The 19,330-nt window shown below is 40.7% G+C and overlaps 3 protein-coding genes across 3 annotated transcripts; 2 read left to right on the forward strand and 1 right to left on the reverse strand.

Annotated features, from left to right (window-relative positions):
* The first annotated feature begins 2,489 nt into the window (after positions 1 to 2,489).
* On the forward strand, positions 2,490 to 5,527 carry LOC115399997 (extracellular calcium-sensing receptor-like). Its single transcript, XM_030107648.1, has 6 exons — positions 2,490 to 2,578; positions 2,718 to 3,000; positions 3,115 to 3,687; positions 4,042 to 4,164; positions 4,355 to 4,478; positions 4,623 to 5,527. The coding sequence occupies exons 1-6, from the start codon at positions 2,490 to 2,492 to the stop codon at positions 5,525 to 5,527; spliced, it is 2,097 nt and encodes a 698-aa protein (XP_029963508.1).
* Positions 5,528 to 6,926: 1,399 nt separating this feature from the next.
* Positions 6,927 to 11,331, reverse strand: LOC115399996 (extracellular calcium-sensing receptor-like). The gene is made up of 9 exons (XM_030107647.1): positions 11,108 to 11,331; positions 10,792 to 10,985; positions 10,637 to 10,743; positions 9,831 to 10,118; positions 8,898 to 9,449; positions 8,591 to 8,809; positions 8,030 to 8,153; positions 7,433 to 7,905; positions 6,927 to 7,349 (listed from the first exon to the last, which is right to left on the reverse strand). Exons 1-9 carry the CDS (start codon positions 11,329 to 11,331, stop codon positions 6,927 to 6,929), a joined length of 2,604 nt encoding a protein of 867 aa, XP_029963507.1.
* A 3,425-nt stretch (positions 11,332 to 14,756) lies between these two features.
* Positions 14,757 to 19,008, forward strand: LOC115399998 (extracellular calcium-sensing receptor-like). The gene is made up of 8 exons (XM_030107649.1): positions 14,757 to 14,884; positions 15,141 to 15,429; positions 15,515 to 15,601; positions 15,822 to 16,013; positions 16,283 to 16,816; positions 16,901 to 17,125; positions 17,875 to 17,998; positions 18,107 to 19,008. The coding sequence occupies exons 1-8, from the start codon at positions 14,835 to 14,837 to the stop codon at positions 19,006 to 19,008; spliced, it is 2,403 nt and encodes an 800-aa protein (XP_029963509.1). The 5' UTR covers positions 14,757 to 14,834.
* Positions 19,009 to 19,330: the final 322 nt, after the last annotated feature.

Consider the following 19,330-nt stretch of genomic DNA (forward strand, 5'->3'; position numbering starts at 1 on the left):
GAGACGGTGCCTCACGGAACAGAGAGGAAGGAGATACGAGCGCGTACCCAAAAGAATCCGGAAATTGACTGTAACTTTTTATTTCTGACATTTCTAAATAAAACATCACCGTCGCCTTCAAAATAGTCTCCATCCGCATTAATGCAGCGCTCCAGCCGTGTCTCCCGCTTCACGAATGCGTCGTCAGACCCGTGTGTAATTGTGCCATTTTTTTGCCGGCTGCGATTTTTCTGTCACCTCCTCCACATCTGCAAACCGCCGTCCCTTCATCTCTTTCTTCAACTTGGGGAACAAGAAAAAGTCACTCGAGGCTACATCTGGCGAATAAGGCGGATGGGAGAGGAGATTCATCTCATTCTTCTCCAGAAACTGTGTGCCGCGCAGCGCCGTGTCCGCTGGCGCTCTGTGGTGGTGGATCAACCGGGCTCCACTCCGCCACTACGTGGGCCACTTCCTCCTCACATCCTCACGGAGCCGTCTGAGGACTTCCATGTAGTAGTCCTGATTTACAGTCTGACCTGGAGGGACAGACTCGCTGTGGACGATACCCTGGACAGCGAAGAAGCAGCTCAGCATTGTTTTCATGGCTGAGCGGCCCTAACGCGCGGACATCTGGCCCTTTTTAAACCACCCGAACCACTCATGGACCTGAGTCTTCCCCAGAGCATCATCCTTGTAGGCTTGCTGCAACAAGGTGAGTGTTTCTGCTGCTGTTTTTTTCCCAGCAAAAAGCAGAATTTAATGTTTGCGCGCTGCTCTGGCTTCCCAGTCAATGTCGCCATTTTGGAAAAAATCGCAGACCACCTCTGCACTCTGTTACTATAAATAGCGCCTGACAGGCGTCAGTGTAACTCTGGGAGCTCAGATTTCTCACAGATGTGCATGAGGCTTACCTGCAGCACATCTGACGGCCAGAAGTCGGAACTCATTATTATTATTGTTTTCTGACCAAATTCCGGTTTCTTTTGGGTACCCCCTCGTACATTTACATAAAAATGACTTGCTTGAGTGATTTTGTGTATTTTTAATGTCACTAAGTAAATCGAAGCCAAAACATGTATAAACAGTAGGCTAATACTCACATTTAAGGACACACCTGTGCAGCCAGGTGTTCTCTCCTCTCCCGTGCTCACTGCAGGTCTGCCAGCCAAACTACAACTACAATGGGTGCACTTAACCTTCTCTGATGATCAACCAGTTTGAACCTGGCGAGCTTTCAGCACACCTTCCGTGCTGTGTGTTGTGGAATTTTTGGTGATACAGAGCCAAAGATGACGAGTCAAGGTGTTGACGCTGCACAAGGAGAGTTTATTCAGGATTGCAGAGGAAACACACACAGATCAGCTGATCGAGAGCGAGGCTGCTGCTCCGAAGAGGAATCAACCCAGCTCTGGCATGACTTCCGGAGATGCCAGATTATATCTTACGCGAGAATAACAAGTGGAGACAAACAGGGCGGCCTTGCATATGTCACTGTGTTCCTGAAACCTTGGAACAAAGCATCATTCCATATCACTGTGTTTTGGCATGAAATTGTCACTGCACCAACCTAAATCTGTCTACACCTAATCACAGCAACAAATGTGAGCACACAAGCTGGGTATCACGTTATGATCATTTTATTTATGCAAAGACCTTTGTCAATAGAATTGAATGCACTGGGGGATAAGTGGGTCCTCATCCAAGATGGTGGTCATATTGATATGCCAGCTCCTCAATACACAAAAGGTCACAGGTGCTGGACGTGAAGCAGCAGCAGTCCTCTATTACAGATGGATCGCTGTTCTTTACCATGGCTGGAAAACAGAGGAAGTCAATCAAGTCTGCATTCATCTGAAACTCAAAGCAAGTGCTTCAGGTCATGATGGTTGATGTAAAATCACCTTCATCAAGAGTTGCACCAATCAGAAGCTGTGGGATAGAGGTTCATGCTGTCATAAAAACATGTTGTGAAAATTGTGTCCTATCTGCAACCAAATATGCAAAGCTGTGCCAATCTTGTGTCAACGGCTGATTTTAAACAACATGCTTAATCTTAAAAATAGTATTAACAACAACAGCAACAAAAGCAATAAAAATTATAGGGATGGAACTTTAAGGTGGTGGTTTCAATGAATTATTTACATAAACATACAATATCTTAAAAACATTGGTTCGAATAAATTTATGAAATTGTTTCATGGCATATCTGTGCACAAAACTGAATTTGTGTTTTCGAAATAAATTATTCAGTTTTCTCAATTGTGCCAAACACATGAATCTGAGACTGCTATGCCCCAAGGGAAAAAAAAAACAACCTTTCATCATGAAATCACACCTGCCTTCATCAGCGCAGCAGCTATAAAAGCTGTGTGTGCATTAGATCATGTGGCACCAACATGCACAAGGCTGTTTTGATATGTCTGTGTGTTCTCATTATGAACACAGCGTCTGGCTGTAAGCTGCTTGGCAGGTTTGACATGCCGAGTTTGTTTAAGGAGGGGAGCATAATGATAGGGGGGATTTTCCCTGTTTTCAACAAAGAGATACACACCTCTCCTTCCTTCAAGAGGGAGCCTCAGAAAGTTAACTGTGCAGGGTATGATTTAGTTCTTGTGTACTTCACACTTGAATGCATTCTATTTTAAAATCTGCTTTTGTATGCACAAGTGGAGCTTCAGTTCTGTCACTTGATAATTTATTTCTTTTATCTGAAAAAAAAAAAAAAAACCTTTCAGACTTGACCTGCGTGTTTTTCGATGGACTCAAGTCATGATATTTGCCATTGAAGAAATCAACAAAGACTCTGCCCTTCTACCAAACGTAACACTTGGATACAGGATCCTTGACTCATGTGCCTCTCCTACTAACACTTTGCGTGCTGCACTGACACTGGCTGGTGGATCAGAAGAGGCAGACAGGGTGACTTGTCCACCAGCTATATCCGCTCTCATTGCAGAGTCAGGATCAACTCAATCCTTAGCTGTGGCTGGAACTCTGGGACCATTTCAAATGCCAATAGTAAGACAGAAAGACATTTTATAGACACTATGATATTTGTCATTTATTTTCATGTCATATATTTTATGGCCTTTTCTTTATGCTATTTTTGTGGGTTTTTTTTCTCTTTTCCAGGTGAGTTACTTCTCTACGTGTGCCTGTCTGAGTAACAGGGACAAATATCCTTCTTTTTTCCGGACTATCCCCAGTGACTACTTTCAGGCAAAAGCTCTGGCAGCTCTGATCAGACATTTCGGCTGGCAGTGGATCGGTGCCATACAGTCAGACAATGATTACGGGCGAAACGGGATTCTGGCTTTTACTGAAGAGGTTAAAAGGTTTGGGGTCTGTGTGGCTTTTGTTGGAACCATTCTTCGAACAGATTCACTGGATAAAATCTTATCAGTTGTGGAAATGATCAAAGAGTCAACTGTCAAAGTAATTCTGGCTTTTGTTCCTGAGGGTGACCTTTACCCACTAATGAGAGAGGTGGTCAAACAGAATATTACGGGTATTCAGTGGATAGCGAGTGAGGCCTGGATAACAGCGGCTAGACCATCCACGCCTGAAATGTACCGAGCTTTTGGGGGATCGCTTGGATTTGTGGTGCAAAAGATGGAAATCCCAAATTTAAAACCTTTTCTTACAGCTATCAATCCTTATGCAGACCCAAATGCAGCTTTTGTTAAAGATTTCTGGGAGATTATGGTCGGCTGCAGACCTGTTTCACCTGGAATGGACACAGACACTGAGGGATCGAATAAAATATGTAATGGAAATGAGACCTTGGCGAATTCCCAGGATGTGTTCTTTGATGTGACACAGCTCAGAGTGTCCTACAATGTCTATAAAGGTGTTTATGCTGTTGCACGTGCCCTCCATCAGCTGATATTCTGCAAGTCAGATGGTGAAAGCAACATGCAACCGTGTTTGAATATTTCAGATATTCACCCGAAACAGGTGAGGAATAAAAATAGAAATAATTCAAACAAGAAATGAGCCCATCGTTCTGCAAAACATTGAAACAAAAAAACAACTCATGAAAGTTGTTTTTTTTCTCAGGTCACTGATCAACTCCAAAAAGTGAATTTCAGGAATCAGTTTGGGGATGATGTCTTTTTTGATGAGAATGGAGACCCCCCTGCTTCATATGACCTGATCAACTGGCAGCTGATAAATGGACAGGTGCAACATGTGACCCTGGGCCATTTTTCTTCTTCAGTGAATGGTGACCACAAACTCAGCATCAAGGAGGATGAAATAGTGTGGAGGACCGGAAAAATGGTGCTAATAGAATTTATCTAAATGGAATGCTTCTGTCCACTTTGTGTCATGTCACATGGAAATGTTACATAATCTCTCTTTTTCTCCTCAGGTACCCACTGCTCTCTGCTCTGATATTTGTCCAGTAGGAACCAGAAAAGCTCAAATTAAGGGAAAACCCACTTGTTGTTTTGACTGTATACCATGTGCTGATGGAACTATAGCCAACACAACAGGTAACAACTCAAACACATTTAAAGTGTCCCATATTCAAGTGAATATAGAGAATCCAATATACTGAACTATGATATTCTCTACACACTTTCTACAACCATAATTTCAAAAAATATACCACACATATTCTCTTCTTTTCTCAACAGGTGCCTCAGACTGCACTCCCTGTCCACAGGAGTACTGGTCTAATGAGAGGAAAAATGAGTGTGTTCCTAAAACTATTGAGTTCCTGACATATCATGAACCTCTGGGAATAGCTATCACAGTAGTGTCCCTGCTTGGGGCCCTGCTGTCACTCGCCACAACTGTGCTCTTTATCCACTACAGGGAAACTCCCATCATAAAGGCCAGCAACACAGAGCTCAGCTGTTTCTTGCTGTTCTCTCTCTTTCTGTGTTTCCTGTGTCCGCTCACTTTCATTGGCAGACCGACAGTTCTGACCTGTATGCTGCGCCACACGGCTTTTGGTGTGACTTTTGCATTTTGTAACTCTTGTGTTTTGGGGAAAACTATTGTTGTTGTCACAGCATTTAAAGCCAGTGTTCCTGGAAGCAAATTAGCAGGAAAGTTTGGTCCCGCTCAGCAACGGATCATCGTGTGTTCCTGCACTTTGATCCAAATACTGATATGTGTTCTGTGGCTGAAGTTAAACCCACCCTTTCCTGATATGGTTTTCAGGTACAGTAACAAGAAGATCGTTTTAGAATGTAACCCGGGCTCCGAGGCTGCTTTCTACTCAGTTTTGGGCTACATAGGAATCCTTGCCATCATCTGCTTGGCTCTGGCTTTTCTCGCAAGAAAGTTACCTGACAACTTTAATGAAGCCAAATTCATCACATTCAGTATGCTGATATTCTGTGCTGTGTGGATCACCTTCATCCCTGCGTATATCAGCTCTCCTGGGAAGTTCACTGTCGCAGTGGAAACATTTGCGATTTTGTCTTCAGCATTTGGATTATTCGTCAGCATCTTTGCACCTAAATGTTACATCATATTGTGGAAGCCAGAGAAAAATACAAAGAAACATGTCATGGGAAATAGAAAGTTATAATGTCTTGATTGTATTTACAAAACATTCCATATTTGCTAATTTCTGCACAATGTCCTATAATACTTGATCAAACCTGTCACTATGTAGCTGTGTCTGAATAAACATACTGAACAGACTTTAATCAATAACTGTTGGTATGCTTTCAATACTTTTTTCACTGCTGATGAAATATTTGAAAGCCTCAGACAACTGAAATATTCATCTCAAAAGGAATAAATAAGCACATACAAATAAATGTGACAGTTTCCTCATGTCTCAGATGTGATCACTGTTGTTTCTTGTGTCTTTTCTAACTTAAAATGAAAGACTAAAACAACTGAAGTGTGATTCTGTTGGATAATGTTCATAGCAGTGATGGTCAACTGGGATCATGGTAAAGGTAATAAGAATTGTATCATCCATATTAGACGGATTCTTTGGATGACAATATATGATCACTGAACTACATAGGCTTTTGAATATAATGTTGAAGGAAAATTTGCAATTCATTTCAAATGTCGTCTAAACTTTTTTTCTTATTAAATCCATTATTTGTTGAAGGAGTGTTCGTAGGTTTGCTTCACACAGCTGCAATGACAATATTTTTTCAAACTGACCCCCTCTGGCAGCGGGTCCACATAACACCTTGGCCCTTGATGATACATCGTGTACTAGTAAAACTAATACTTAAATGGAAGATAAATATAATAACTATCAGCACCATTCATAATAAGTACTAGTGATATTGCACTGTATGTTCATATATGTTGAAGATGTGGTAAGGGCAGTGGTATAGTAATGGTAATGGTAATATGTATATTTATATGTATACATGCTAAATGCACTTAATTCGTTAATTATGACAATCTAAAGATGTTTAGGATGAAGGGGTGGGCGTTAATAAGTTTCTTCATCCCACTCCTTTTCGAGGCATGAAATTGAATACAACATATGTTTAGTTCCTAATTGTAAATATTGTTTTTTATTATTATTATTATTTTTTTGTTTTTTTTTTGTTCTTGTTTTTTTTCATATACTACTTCTGTACAATCATTTTTTTTTTTTCTGCCCAGTGTGGGGAATTTTGTGTAAAGTATTGTACAGTATATTTATTGGTGTTGTTTTTCCTGTGCCTCGAAATAAATGTATTCATTCATTCATTCTGATACAGAGATATGCAAACCAGAGATGCACAAAACCTGTATCGGCCACCAGCAAAGCACCACATTCTGTATTGAAAGCCCAATAGATGCTATACAGGCCTTATGATTTCTGACATTGTTTATCAAAGAATTTGATCATGACACAAGCTGTGTTTTCAAACGTTTTTAATGTCTTTTCAGAACAAACAACTCATTAATAACCAATTAAAATGCTTTACTGATAATAAGGGTGTTGAACACGTACCAGACTCATAATTTCAACGTTGCATCATGCTTTTTCTATTGTTTTTTTCTGGTTTCAGAAGTATGATGTAGCACTTTGGAGCAAAAATGCAAAGAAGAAGCCCAAAAGCTGAGGCTAAGATAGCAAAAATATGGACAGCCACAATGTATTTTCCCACTGTGCTCACATAAACAGGAATGAAAGTAATCCACACAGCGAAGAATATTAACATACTGAAGGTGATGAACTTTGCCTCATTAAAGTTGTCAGGCAGCTTTCGAGCCAGAAAAGCAATCAGCAAGCACATGCAGGCCAGGATGCCGATGTATCCAAGAACACACCAGAAACCAACCTCTGAGCCAGTAGCGCACTCAGCGATTATCATAGCACTGTGGTAGCCTGTATTGCTGTTAGCGTGAGGGGGACTGGTGAGCAACCATATCACGCAGATGATTACCTGGAAATGAGATAACAATCATAACACTGAGACAGTTTTCTTTCATTTTTTGATTTATAGTATCCAGACTATTTTTTTTTTACCTGGATCAGTGTTCCTAAAAGCACACTGGCCCTTTGCTGGTTGACTCCAAACCACTTCATGACATTTCGCCCTGGTAGCATAGACCGAAAAGCCATCAGGACCACTGTTGTCTTGGCCAAGAGACATGAAATGCAGAGCGCAAAACTGATCCCGAAAGCCGGGTACCTGATACGACAAAGCCAGTCTGAAGGCTCACCAATGAACAACAAGCCAACAAGAAAACAGATTGTAAGGAACACCAAGAGAAAGAAGCTCAGTTCCATGTTGTTGGCCCGGACCAGTGGAGTGTCTTTGTACTTGAAGAATATTGCAATGATAAGAACGGATATAGAAGCACCAAGGACAGATGCAGCACACAGTAGAATACCCATGATCTCATGATATGACAGATACTCAATAGTTTTTGGGATGCAGACTTCTCTGGCTTCATTGGGCCATGTGTCCTCTGAACAGTGAGAGCACTCCAAAGAATCTGGAGTCAGAGAGGAGAGAGGACTCTTCAGTGTAGATTGCCCACATTTAAATAAATCCCATGCAGTTTCAGCTCAAACACCTGAATGGCTCAACAAAGATTTAAAAAAAGAGGTAGTACACACCAGTCACATTACTAACTTGTCCTTCAGTGCACGGGACACAGTCATAACAGCAAATGGGTTCCCCTTTCCTCCGCACGACACGGGAGCCTGGAGGACAACTGTCACTGCAAACGGACTGGACAGCCTGAGAGGCAAAGGTCAGCTCAGAAAGGCACTAGTTTACAACTGATGCTTAAGCAGAGCTGACAGTGCCAAAATTTCTAACTAAAAAATAAAGAAAAATGCTGAAAAAAGAGTTGATGAATTGTTGACAAGATAATATCATATAAAATTTATGAGTATTATAAAATGATTAATTATCTACAGAGTAACTGTGTTACATTACTGCATACTTAAAAAATAACAAATTATTGGGTCACTGGTCTTAATAGTTTGTAATTGAAACAGCCACTTGAAGGTAATATCTTAAGTAACTTGTATGTGAAAAGACATTTTATTTTGCATGTTTAAGAATAGTCTGTTGCACACAAATATAAACAAGTCAGCTGATGTGCTAATCAACAGTACATAGAAAAGTCTATGAGGTGAACATGGTCTCAGTCCTGTCTGAAGGGAACGCACCTTTCCTGCAGGCCACCGGATTGCAGAGTCATTGATGACCAGACTGCGTCCAGCAGCCATGGAAGCGTCATAGAAACCCACTTTAACCAAATGAAGAGAACCATCGGGCATCTTCTGCCAGTTCAACAGGTCATAATAGGCAATCGGGTCACCGTTTTGGTCAAAGCTGATGTTTTCTCCCAGGACAGAAAAATTAGCTTGCTTCATATAGTGGATGAGCTGAAGAAAGAAAAGAAACAGGCCACTCAATGAAACTTTGTGCCTTGAAAATGCAATAAAGTGTTATTAAAACTATAAAGTAGCTCACCTGCCAATGTTTAAAACTCTTCATGTCGGCACAGCTTCCATTAAAAAACGGCCCCTCTCCAGATTTACAATTACTCATATCTTGCAAGGCATGAGCCACCAGATACACGGCCTTGTACACGTTATAAGACACTCTTAGCTGTGTCACATCGGCATAAGGCGAGTAAACAGAATTTAAATCCTCTGTTCCTTTACACATCTCTCTATCAAAATAGTTTACAGCTCCATGAGAGTGAGTGTTCACAGAGCCATTTAATCGACACTGGAACAACTCCTCCCAAAATTCTGCAAAGAACGCTGTTTTACGGATGTGAGAAGGCTTCAAATTGGTGAGATGTTGCTTCAGCCCTGGGATTTTTTCAGCTCTTTGGATGGCAAATCCGAGTGTGCCTGTCAAAATATCCCCAGACTTTTCCCAGAGAGACTTGCCAGTAGACCAGGCTTCACTGGCGATCCACTGAAGGCCTGTTATATTCCTGTACTGGATCTCCTCCAGAATGACCAGCATCTCTGACTCACTGCAGAAGTTAATGATGACCTTTGAGGATGAAGCCTGTTGAGTGAAAGTATGGAAATAGTCAAGTTTGTCAGGATTTATTAATAAATAACATAAAATAGTACATTTTCAGCATTGTTGAATTAAAAAAAAATCAGGTTTTTTTTTTTGTAATTTATGAAATATGCTTAAAAAAAGATATGTAAATTATTACAACTAAATGTTTTTCACTTTTTTTGAGTTTTCTCAGCAAAGCCCATTACGACAGCGTCACAATCATCAGACAACACACAGTTTTATCTGAATTTCATGATAGTATTTTTTGCATCCCTTCAAGTTGAATGTATTAGTATTATCTGATTATTTATGTATTTATTTATTTATTTACATGTGTGTGGACCAAGACCCTATGAAGAAACTGTAGTGGTGCAGAGGTACCTGGATAATATCCACAAGCTCATTCAAAGCTTGCTGACTGAGCACTACTGGATAGAGGTGAGTGTAGGCAGCGCACACGCCATAGCGTGTCGACTCCTGAAGAAAGAGCTGAATCGCAAAGCGTGCATAATCTGATTCAACGCCGATGATTCCCACCCAGGTCCAGCTGAAGTAGCTCACCAGCCGAGCCAGGGCTCTGATCTGGAATGCATCACTGGGCATTGTGCGCATAAAGCTGGGAAACTCCCTTTGGTTACTCAGACAGCTGCACGATGCAAAATAGCTCACCTGGAATCATCACAAATAATAGTTAACCTTTTTGCATTGGCACGTTGTCAGTAAGCTGTGAAAGAGGGGTCATATTGCACCAAGAAATGGACATTTCCTTTGTGGTATTCAGAGGTGTGGGGTTTCCTTTGTATTCAAGCTAAAATATAGGATTTTACTGCACGGTGAAGATAAGACACCTCAGGTAGTATTGATTCCACAATAAAAAAATGTCAAAGCTTTACTTCTCCAAATAGTTATCTTAGACAGAAATTAATGTTAACTTTTTTTTGACATGGAAAAAGAACACTGCTTACTTCTTAACCAAAATCCACAACTATTCACAACCCACTATTGCTAAGTAATAATAGTTTTCTTCCTGTATGCAATAAGAATTCCTTACATCCTCACACAAATAAACTGTACTAAGCAACTATGTTGAAGCCAAACGATCACTAAAGACATTTAACATTTCAAAAATACACACAAATCTTAAACCTGCGAGACTAAGCAGTTCAGGCAGACTCAGGCAGTCTCACCAGGGGGATCTGGAAAGAGCCGAGGCTTCGGAGCAGAGCCATAGACACACCAGAGGCTGCATCTCCTATTATTACAGGGGACACAGTCCTGTTGACGGCTGCACAGCCTAAATCAAAAACACTGTTTGTCCCTTCACGTTTGGATCTCTGCACACTCTCTGCACTGATGCCTCTCTGTGGCTGGCCATTTACTAGCAACATAGATGCTCTGAGAGACACAGGTATATCATCACAGCTGTCACGGATGTGGAAGCCGAGTTTGAGCAGTGGGAGGAAGTCGCTGCGCCGGTTGATCTCTTTGATTGCAAAAATCATTGTCTGCACCCAACGCAAGGCACGTGACCTGAAACTATACACAGAAAGAAAAGCAAATATTCAAAAAATATGACATATATAAACACAGCCATGTGTTTAACAGGATCTATTTGTATGAATTAAATCAGCTATGATTAATCCAATGACAAAACTTACTACTTATACATAAATGGTGTTGGCTTTGTCTTAAACGTTGCAAGATAAGCCACAGGACTGTAGTGAATAGGAAATAAGCCCCCAATAACAACATCTCCATCTTCATACAGACTGTTTCTATCCTCGTGCCCCAAGAAAACACAGTCATCCACAGCAGCGGCAGAATCAGATCTGCTCCTAATGAGAGAGAGTAACAGCAAAAGCACAGCAGCCAGCAGTGCCATCTCTGGTCTGGGGCCAAAACAAAACTGTTGTCCTTACACTATTATCTGAATAAAATAGTTTCTTTCGTGGTTGATGATGTACAAAGATTATACCTCAGAGTGCAGCCTTTCTATATATAGTGTACAGGTTACACGTGCATCTCAGAGGACCACCCACACAGTTACATCAACGACATGAAAATCTATGACTTGATTCATTAAAAAAAACCAATAATTTCTTACTTATTAAAACATGTACAACAACGTGCATATTTTACAATTTGTCAAGTAATATACATATATATATGTATGTATGTGTATATATATATATATATACATATATACTGTGTGTGTGTGTATGTATGTATGTGTATATATATGTGTGTATATATATATATATATATATATATATATATATATATATATATATATATATATATATATATATATATATATATATATATATGTATATATGTCAGTGGCGGACCGTGCATTTCACATTAAGGCCTTCAGAACAGATCCGCCTGAATCAATCCACCTCTCAATAACTATTTTGTCTACAAAAAAAAATCTTATTATGCAGATATGCACATAGAGTTGTTGCACAGCAGATAGATACTTGTGCAGCCAGAATAAATGCCTTTGCTGAAGTGCACAATTCTCCTACTACATCTGTGCACATACAATGAGCATCAACAACTTAATAAAACGGCAATATTATTTAGGAAAAGAGGAACATTTTACTCACCAAAATCCCGATTATTTGAAAACAAAATCCATCCTCCTTTCCTTCCTCAAAAAGAGTTCAACTGCTCTGTCATATAGATTATCCGTGCGTTTCAGTTCCATAAAGCCAGGGCTTAAAGTCCAGCTTGCCCTGTGGTATTTCTGGCATAAATTTTATTTCTCTTCAGGTCTTCTTCTTCTTCTTCTTTGGAATAATTGAGGTAGGCGACCAACAACTTAGGTGCATACCGCCCCCTACTGTATCTCTTGGTGAATGTAAATCAGAGGGCCTGGATATGCTGTTGTTAGAAGCTAGAAGGCGCTGAGTCGCCAACTCGAAATCTGATTGGTTGAAACAACTGTCTGATTGGTTGAAGCAACTGTCTGATTGGTTGAAGCAACTGTCTGTTTGACGCTTCACTTTACTTCACTGCGCCATCAGGAACAGATAGCGAAGGCCTCGGGCAGATTTCTTTGACCCTAGCAACAGATGATGCCTGAAATCTGATTGGTTAAATTATTTAATATGAAAAAAACATGTCTGGAAGCAGCGCAACCACGGGAAAACTATGAAAGAAACTGGAACATACCGTTTGGAATCATTTATTAATTATTTATGGACAAAATATAATTTACATCAGTCTGTAATTCAGATAATTTTTAGGCCAGCAGAGAAGGCTTTGCAGGCCCTGACGGCCCACCACTGATATATATATATATATATATATATATATATATATATATATATATATATATATATATATATATATATATATATATATATACATATATTGTGGACAGTCTAAGGTACACCTGTGGACTAATCATGATGTCAGATCAGCATCTTGATGTGGCATACCTGTGAGGTGGGACGGATTATCTCAGCAAAGCAGAAGTGCTCACTATCACACATTTAGACAGATTTGTGAACAATGTTTGAAAGAAATGGTAAAATTGTGTATCTGGAATTAATTTTAGATCTTTAAAAGAATACTCCGAAGATTTTGGACCCACGCCCTGTCCCTATCATTTACAAAGTGAGATAAGCTCATGAATACCTTTTTTGTGCCCATTCGTCCAGTGGCTAGATCCCAGCTGTTAGCATTGCAGTTAGTTTAGCTCAACTCAAAAATGTTATTTTAATGGATTGAAAAGAAAACATGTCTTTTAAAATGTTTTATAACCATTCGGATTTACTTCACGTGCTAATACGTCATCGCCTGGACCACTGGAAGGAGTATTTTGTCTACTTTCGTCAGTTCGGCTCTATCTCCTTTTCACCTCCCTCAGTTGAGCTAAGCTAACTACGATGCTAACAGCTGGGAGTCAGCCGCTTGATGACGGACACAAAAAAGGTATTTATGAGCTTATCTCACTTGTAAATGATTGGGGTAGGGCGTGGGTCCAAAATCTTCGGAGTATTCCTTTAAATCCATCTCATGAAAAATGGGAGCAAAAACAAAAGTGTTGCGTTTATATTTTTGTTGAGTGTGTACATATATATATATGTGTATATATATATATATACATATATACATATACATATACATATCAATTATACACAGCATGCTGCTGATTATATTGATGTATGAATGACTGTGATAGATGCTACAACGCTACCTATCTGAGTGTGCAAAGATTACAATGCAATTTAAAAAATTACTTTTACCAATCTTTTTCATATTTGACAGAAAATTTCTTTGTGGCCTCCTGATCAGAAAAGACAATCAGCTCTTTCCTGTAGCTTTCATGGTTTTACCTCTAGAGGCTTCTCTAAAACCCATTAATTGTCTAAGTGGAAATGTCGTTTGGCTTCCAATTATTCAAATGAACTGAACTCCTAGGTGTTTGGACCAAATGAGCCCAAACTCAGCATGCTGCATCTAGACACATTGACCTTCAATAATCAGCCAGCTTTTTTTGATCTGTCGCTCAGTCTCCCTATAACAAGCCCTCAAAAATGCCTTCTTTTCCTGCCACACCAGTCCACTCTGGGCTGCCTGAACTGCACCCCGTCCCCCCCCGCCCCCACCCCCATCCTCAATCTCCTGACTTTGACATACACACTTCAAACTCTGTACAAAATTCTGGCAGAGGACACTGATCAAAAATGTCTATAATATCTTTGACCAATTTCAATTCATTTCCATCAGGAGCGCAAAGACTGGAGGCCGCAGTGTGTGGTGTTAATGTCAATTTAGCGAGCACGAGACGTCGACGGCAATAGGCAATAGCAGGGAGTGAAGCACTAACGGCGATGGCCTTCATCGCCGCGCGCGGCTTTAATTCATTATTGTGTTTTACGCATAATATGCGATTAATCACAATTAAGAAATGTAATTGTTGCCCAGCACCAATATATATATAAAACTCTGCATAGCATATTAAATTATATATGTCGTTATTTAACAATGTTTCTAGTTACGAGACAACATATTTTTCTTCATTCAATCCACATGACATGGGCCCCTCTTCTTAAATTAGGTGGAGCTGCTCATGTCCAATCATGAAGCACTTATGGATTAATAACAGCTACATATAACCTGTATCATCGCTGTCTCTCTCTCTTTTCCTCTCTCCCTAGCTGTTGTTGTGTGAACATGATATTGCCTGCTTTGTTTCGTTTGCTCTATTCTGTCAGTGTCCTCACTTTAACCAACCCACCAGCTCCCAGCTTCATCATTCCAGTCACGTCTGCAGGGAAAGTGTGCACTCTTCAAAACAGCTTTCAGCCAGGCTTTGTGGGCAAAGGTGACTATGTTATTGGAGGGATATTTCCTCTTCATTATAACCAGGAAATGCCAGACCTTAACTCTACCTACAGACCACCTCCAGTGAAATGCAATGGGTAAGCTTGATAAGGTGTTTAACTTGCTGTGTGCAAAACATATGATGTCTGAATTTCTCGCAGAGTCATGTGAATCTCTCTGTCTCTGGACTGCATGTTGACTTCAGCATGTCATGGAAGACAAAACAATAATTCTAAACACAGAAAAATATTTACTGATCTGAAATCTTTTTTTCTTTTTTTTTTTGTTTTACCTTCTGCTCCCGCTGTGTTTAAAATGTATGTGACGTATGTATCTGTGTGTGCTGAGCTACAGATTTGATCCTCGAGCTTTCCGCTGGGCTCAAACCATGAGGCTGGCAGTGGAGGAGATAAACCAGAGTCCAGAGCTTCTACCCAATCACACTCTGGGGTATAAAATTTTTGATTCATGTGCATATCCACTGACCGGCCAGAGAGCTGCTCTGGCTGTGCTGAACGGGATCAGTGAGGAAGACTCTCCGACGTGTGACGGTGCGTCTCCACTCCTCGCTGTAGTCGGAGAATCTGGATCCGCTCAGTCCATTGTGGTGTCACGGATCCTGCGGCCGTTCAGGATCCCCATGGTAAAAATATTTCTTCTGCAATTCCACAGACATTGATGCTCTTTTATGATCCTTTTTACTGTGCTCTGCTGTGCTTTGTTCGCAGATCAGCTACTTCTCCTCATGCGCATGTTTCACTGACAGAAGGAAATTTCCAACTTTCTTTAGAGTAATTCCTAATGATGACTATCAGGTGGGAGGTCAATATAAAAAGAAAAAGTCTTATAATTCAGTCCTTCGAATCATTTCACATATTTATCACAGTGAAGTCTGTTTATAATGTGCATTTTAGTTATCTCAGTCACTACAAAAAAACAGTAGTTTCTCTTTCAGGATCTAATTTTGTTTTAGATTTTGATAAAAAATTGAATTTACACTCTTTGATGTTTTTCTGCACTGCTTTTTGAACCCAGGTAAAAGCTATCGCTCAGCTGCTGTTTCGCTTTAACTGGACTTGGGTAGGGTTGATCCGAGGAGACCATGAATACGGCCGCTTTGCTGTGCAAGGTTTAATCAGGGAGTTACAGGGTACCCCGGTGTGTGTGGCGTACCAAGAAATGATCCCACTACTTTACAACCGGAAGAAAGCTCTGGAGATCATGCAGGTACAAAAGAAAAAAGAAGCAAGTAAATAAACACGTTACTGCCTTAGACAATTTTCATTCACCTATTGTTTTCACCTATGTCTCACATGGTAGGTGATTTTAACAGGTGCTGTGACAGGTGCTAAGTTGGCTTTTCCCTAGTTTCTTTTTTAGAAAATCAGCTATTTTAGGATTTGGTCTGCATTGTTTGGTAACTGTTTTTGTTCTGTATCACCTTGCTTTAACACAAATTTTATTTACCATCTTTCTTCCCATGCGACTTCGTGAAGGTGATGCGAAGCTCAATGGCTAAAGTGGTGGTGGTATTCTCTGCTGAGGGAGAAATGACGCCCTTCTTGAGAGATTACATGGAGGAGAACATCACTGGGATCCAGTGGGTGGCAAGTGAGGCTTGGGTCACTGCATCTGTCTTTACAGGCAGCGAGTATGACCCCTACTTGGGAGGCACCATTGGTTTTGGAATAAGGAAAGGTCACATCTCCAGACTCAGCGACTACCTGCAGACGGTAAACCCTCGGGTGTATCCCGATAATGTCCTGGTGGAAGAATTGTGGGAGGCTCTTTATGGCTGCAGTCCCTCAAAATCCGCACGATCACAGTTTCCGCCCTGCTCAGGACAGGAGTCACTCCTGGAGCAGCATTCAGCCTACATGAATACTACAAGTCCACGAGTGGCCTATAATGTGTATAAGGCTGTGTATGCAGTGGCTCATTCTCTGCACAACCTTCTTCTCTGTGAAGCGGGCAGTGGGCCTTTCCAAAACAACTCATGTGCTCAAAGCAACAACATATTCCCATGGCAGGTAACTGTCAGCCTTCATACTGTCACTGTGTTGCATTTAGATGTATTTTTCTTATATATTATATATTAATTGATGGCTTTCAAGCTCCAGTACTACCTCCAGGAAGTGACATTTAACATTGGCGAAGAGGAGGTGAACTTTGACTTGAAAGGCGACTCCATCCCCTATTATGACATTATAAACTGGCAGAGGGGCTCAGGTGGAAACATTGAGTTCATCAACGTGGGGTTGTTTGATGGAACCAAACCTGCCGGTGAGGAGCTGGTGGTCCAAGGCGACAGGATAAAGTGGGCAGGGCATCAGAGTGAGGCAAGCTGCTCACACTGTGTTTTTACCTTCATCAGATGCCAACTGTTGAAGTTCTGTAGGTTGAGGTGGAGGTAAGTCAGGTGGGCAGGACAGTGAGGATCTGCTGTGAGTCTTTTTGCATTCATATAGTAAACTGCATTTAAACACAGTTCATTTCACATTGATTTTACATTCACAGTAAGATACTTTAAATGTTCAATTTAAATAAATGAATTAATGCATTAGTGTGTAAGTAATAGATGAATATTATAAATAATGTAAGGTGTGAAAAAAACTATGTCCACGGTAAAATGCATGATATGCAGTTGGAATGTACTGTATTTATGTAACTGCTGTTGGAGAAAACCTATTAAAACAGGTGAAAAAGACACCAACATACGGATGTGAAATCAGAAGATTTTTTTAAATGATATTGCTAATTTTCTAAACCTTATTTACTCCATGCAAATCATTCTGATGGAGATAAAATATAAGTACTTCAGTAAGCCAATAGATTTCGCAAAAAAAAAATCTTGAACCAGTAACTGTTTTGCCAAAGAAAAAGTCATTTTCAGTTCACACCTTCCAGTTTTTAATGTACAAAACATACAGTTTTCATATTCAAGAATAAAACAAGTAGTGTCACAGCACGTAATGGTTCATTGTATAATTATAAAAGGATTTAATGCAATGATGTATTTTATGGTCCAGATGCTGGACCAGGTCAAAGCATTGAGCAGAGGAGGAACTCATCGTGTTCTTCTCCCCAGGTGCCGCTGTCTGTGTGCAGTGCCAGCTGTCTTCCAGGGTACCGGAAGGCTGTCCGTCGTGGGGAGCCTGTTTGCTGCTTTGACTGTGTACCATGTGACAGTGGCAAAATTAGCAATCAGACAAGTGAGCTTCAGAGAGACACGTCGAGTGTAATATTCTGTCCCAATTGTATTGGATACATTTCTGTAACTGAAAGGAATTGCTCTCTGTTTGTGACCCTGTCTGGTGTAGACTCAGTAGACTGCACCGTTTGTCCAGAGGACTTCTGGTCCAACGACGACCGGACATCCTGCATTCCCAAGAAGGTGGAGTTCTTAGCCTATGACACACTGGGGATCATCCTGACAGTCATCTCTGTGGTGGGCGCCTGTCTCACCATAGCTGTTTTCACAGTGTTCTTCTACCACAGAAACACAGCCATAGTCCGCGTGAATAATTCAGAGCTCAGCTTCTTCATCCTCTTCGCGCTGACACTGTGTTTTCTTTGCTGTCTCGTTTTCATCGGGGAGCCAACGTTTTGGTCCTGCATGCTCCGCCATACTGCCTTTAGCATCACATTTTCTCTTTGCATCTCATGCATCCTGGGGAAGACGCTGGTGGTGTTGGCTGCTTTCACTGCCACCAGGCCGGGGGACAACATAATGAAGTGGCTGGGCCCTAAGCAGCAGCGGGGTATCATTTTCAGCAGCACTCTGGTTCAAGTAGTAATCTGTGCCGCTTGGCTAATCGATGCTCCCCCTTATCCATCCAGAAACACAAAATATGAACGATCCAAGATCATACTGGAGTGCAGTGTGGGATCCAGCCTGGCATTCTGGTGTGTTTTGGGCTATATTGGTCTTCAGGCCTGCCTCTGCTTTGTGTTGGCATTTCTGGCCAGGAAGTTACCAGGGAATTTCAACGAGGCCAGATTCATAACTTTTAGCATGCTGATCTTCTGCGCTGTGTGGCTGGCTTTCATCCCTGCTTATATCAGCTCCCCTGGAAATTATGCAGATGCAGTGGAGTCATTTGCAATTCTGGCTTCCAGCTTTGGCCTCTTGTTCTGTCTGTTTGCTCCAAAGTGTTACATTATTTTACTGAAGCCTGAGAAAAATACAAAACAACATTTAATGGGAAAAGAGAAGAAGTAGCTTGTGATTGCTTGCCATTAAAAATATTCTATTAGATTTTTAATGAATATTATTCCAGCATGATATCTCACTTATTTCACATTTAAATTGAGTAGGGTGTAGTAATCATATAATGTGATGCAGAATTGACCCTATTGTACTGTGTATAAAGAAAATAAACATGATTGTAAACAAGGAACTATGTGAATATCTGCCGGCACACAACAGTTTCTCTTTGGTGTTCCTACAGGTTAGTGGTTAAACATCTATTTTTCATAGACGAGAAAATAGATATAGATTATCTCCAAAAGTTTTGCCTTACTTGTGTTTGTTTTCTTGATGT

This window comes from Salarias fasciatus, chromosome 14, assembly GCF_902148845.1.
Source record: "Salarias fasciatus chromosome 14, fSalaFa1.1, whole genome shotgun sequence".
NCBI lineage: Eukaryota > Metazoa > Chordata > Actinopteri > Blenniiformes > Blenniidae > Salarias > Salarias fasciatus.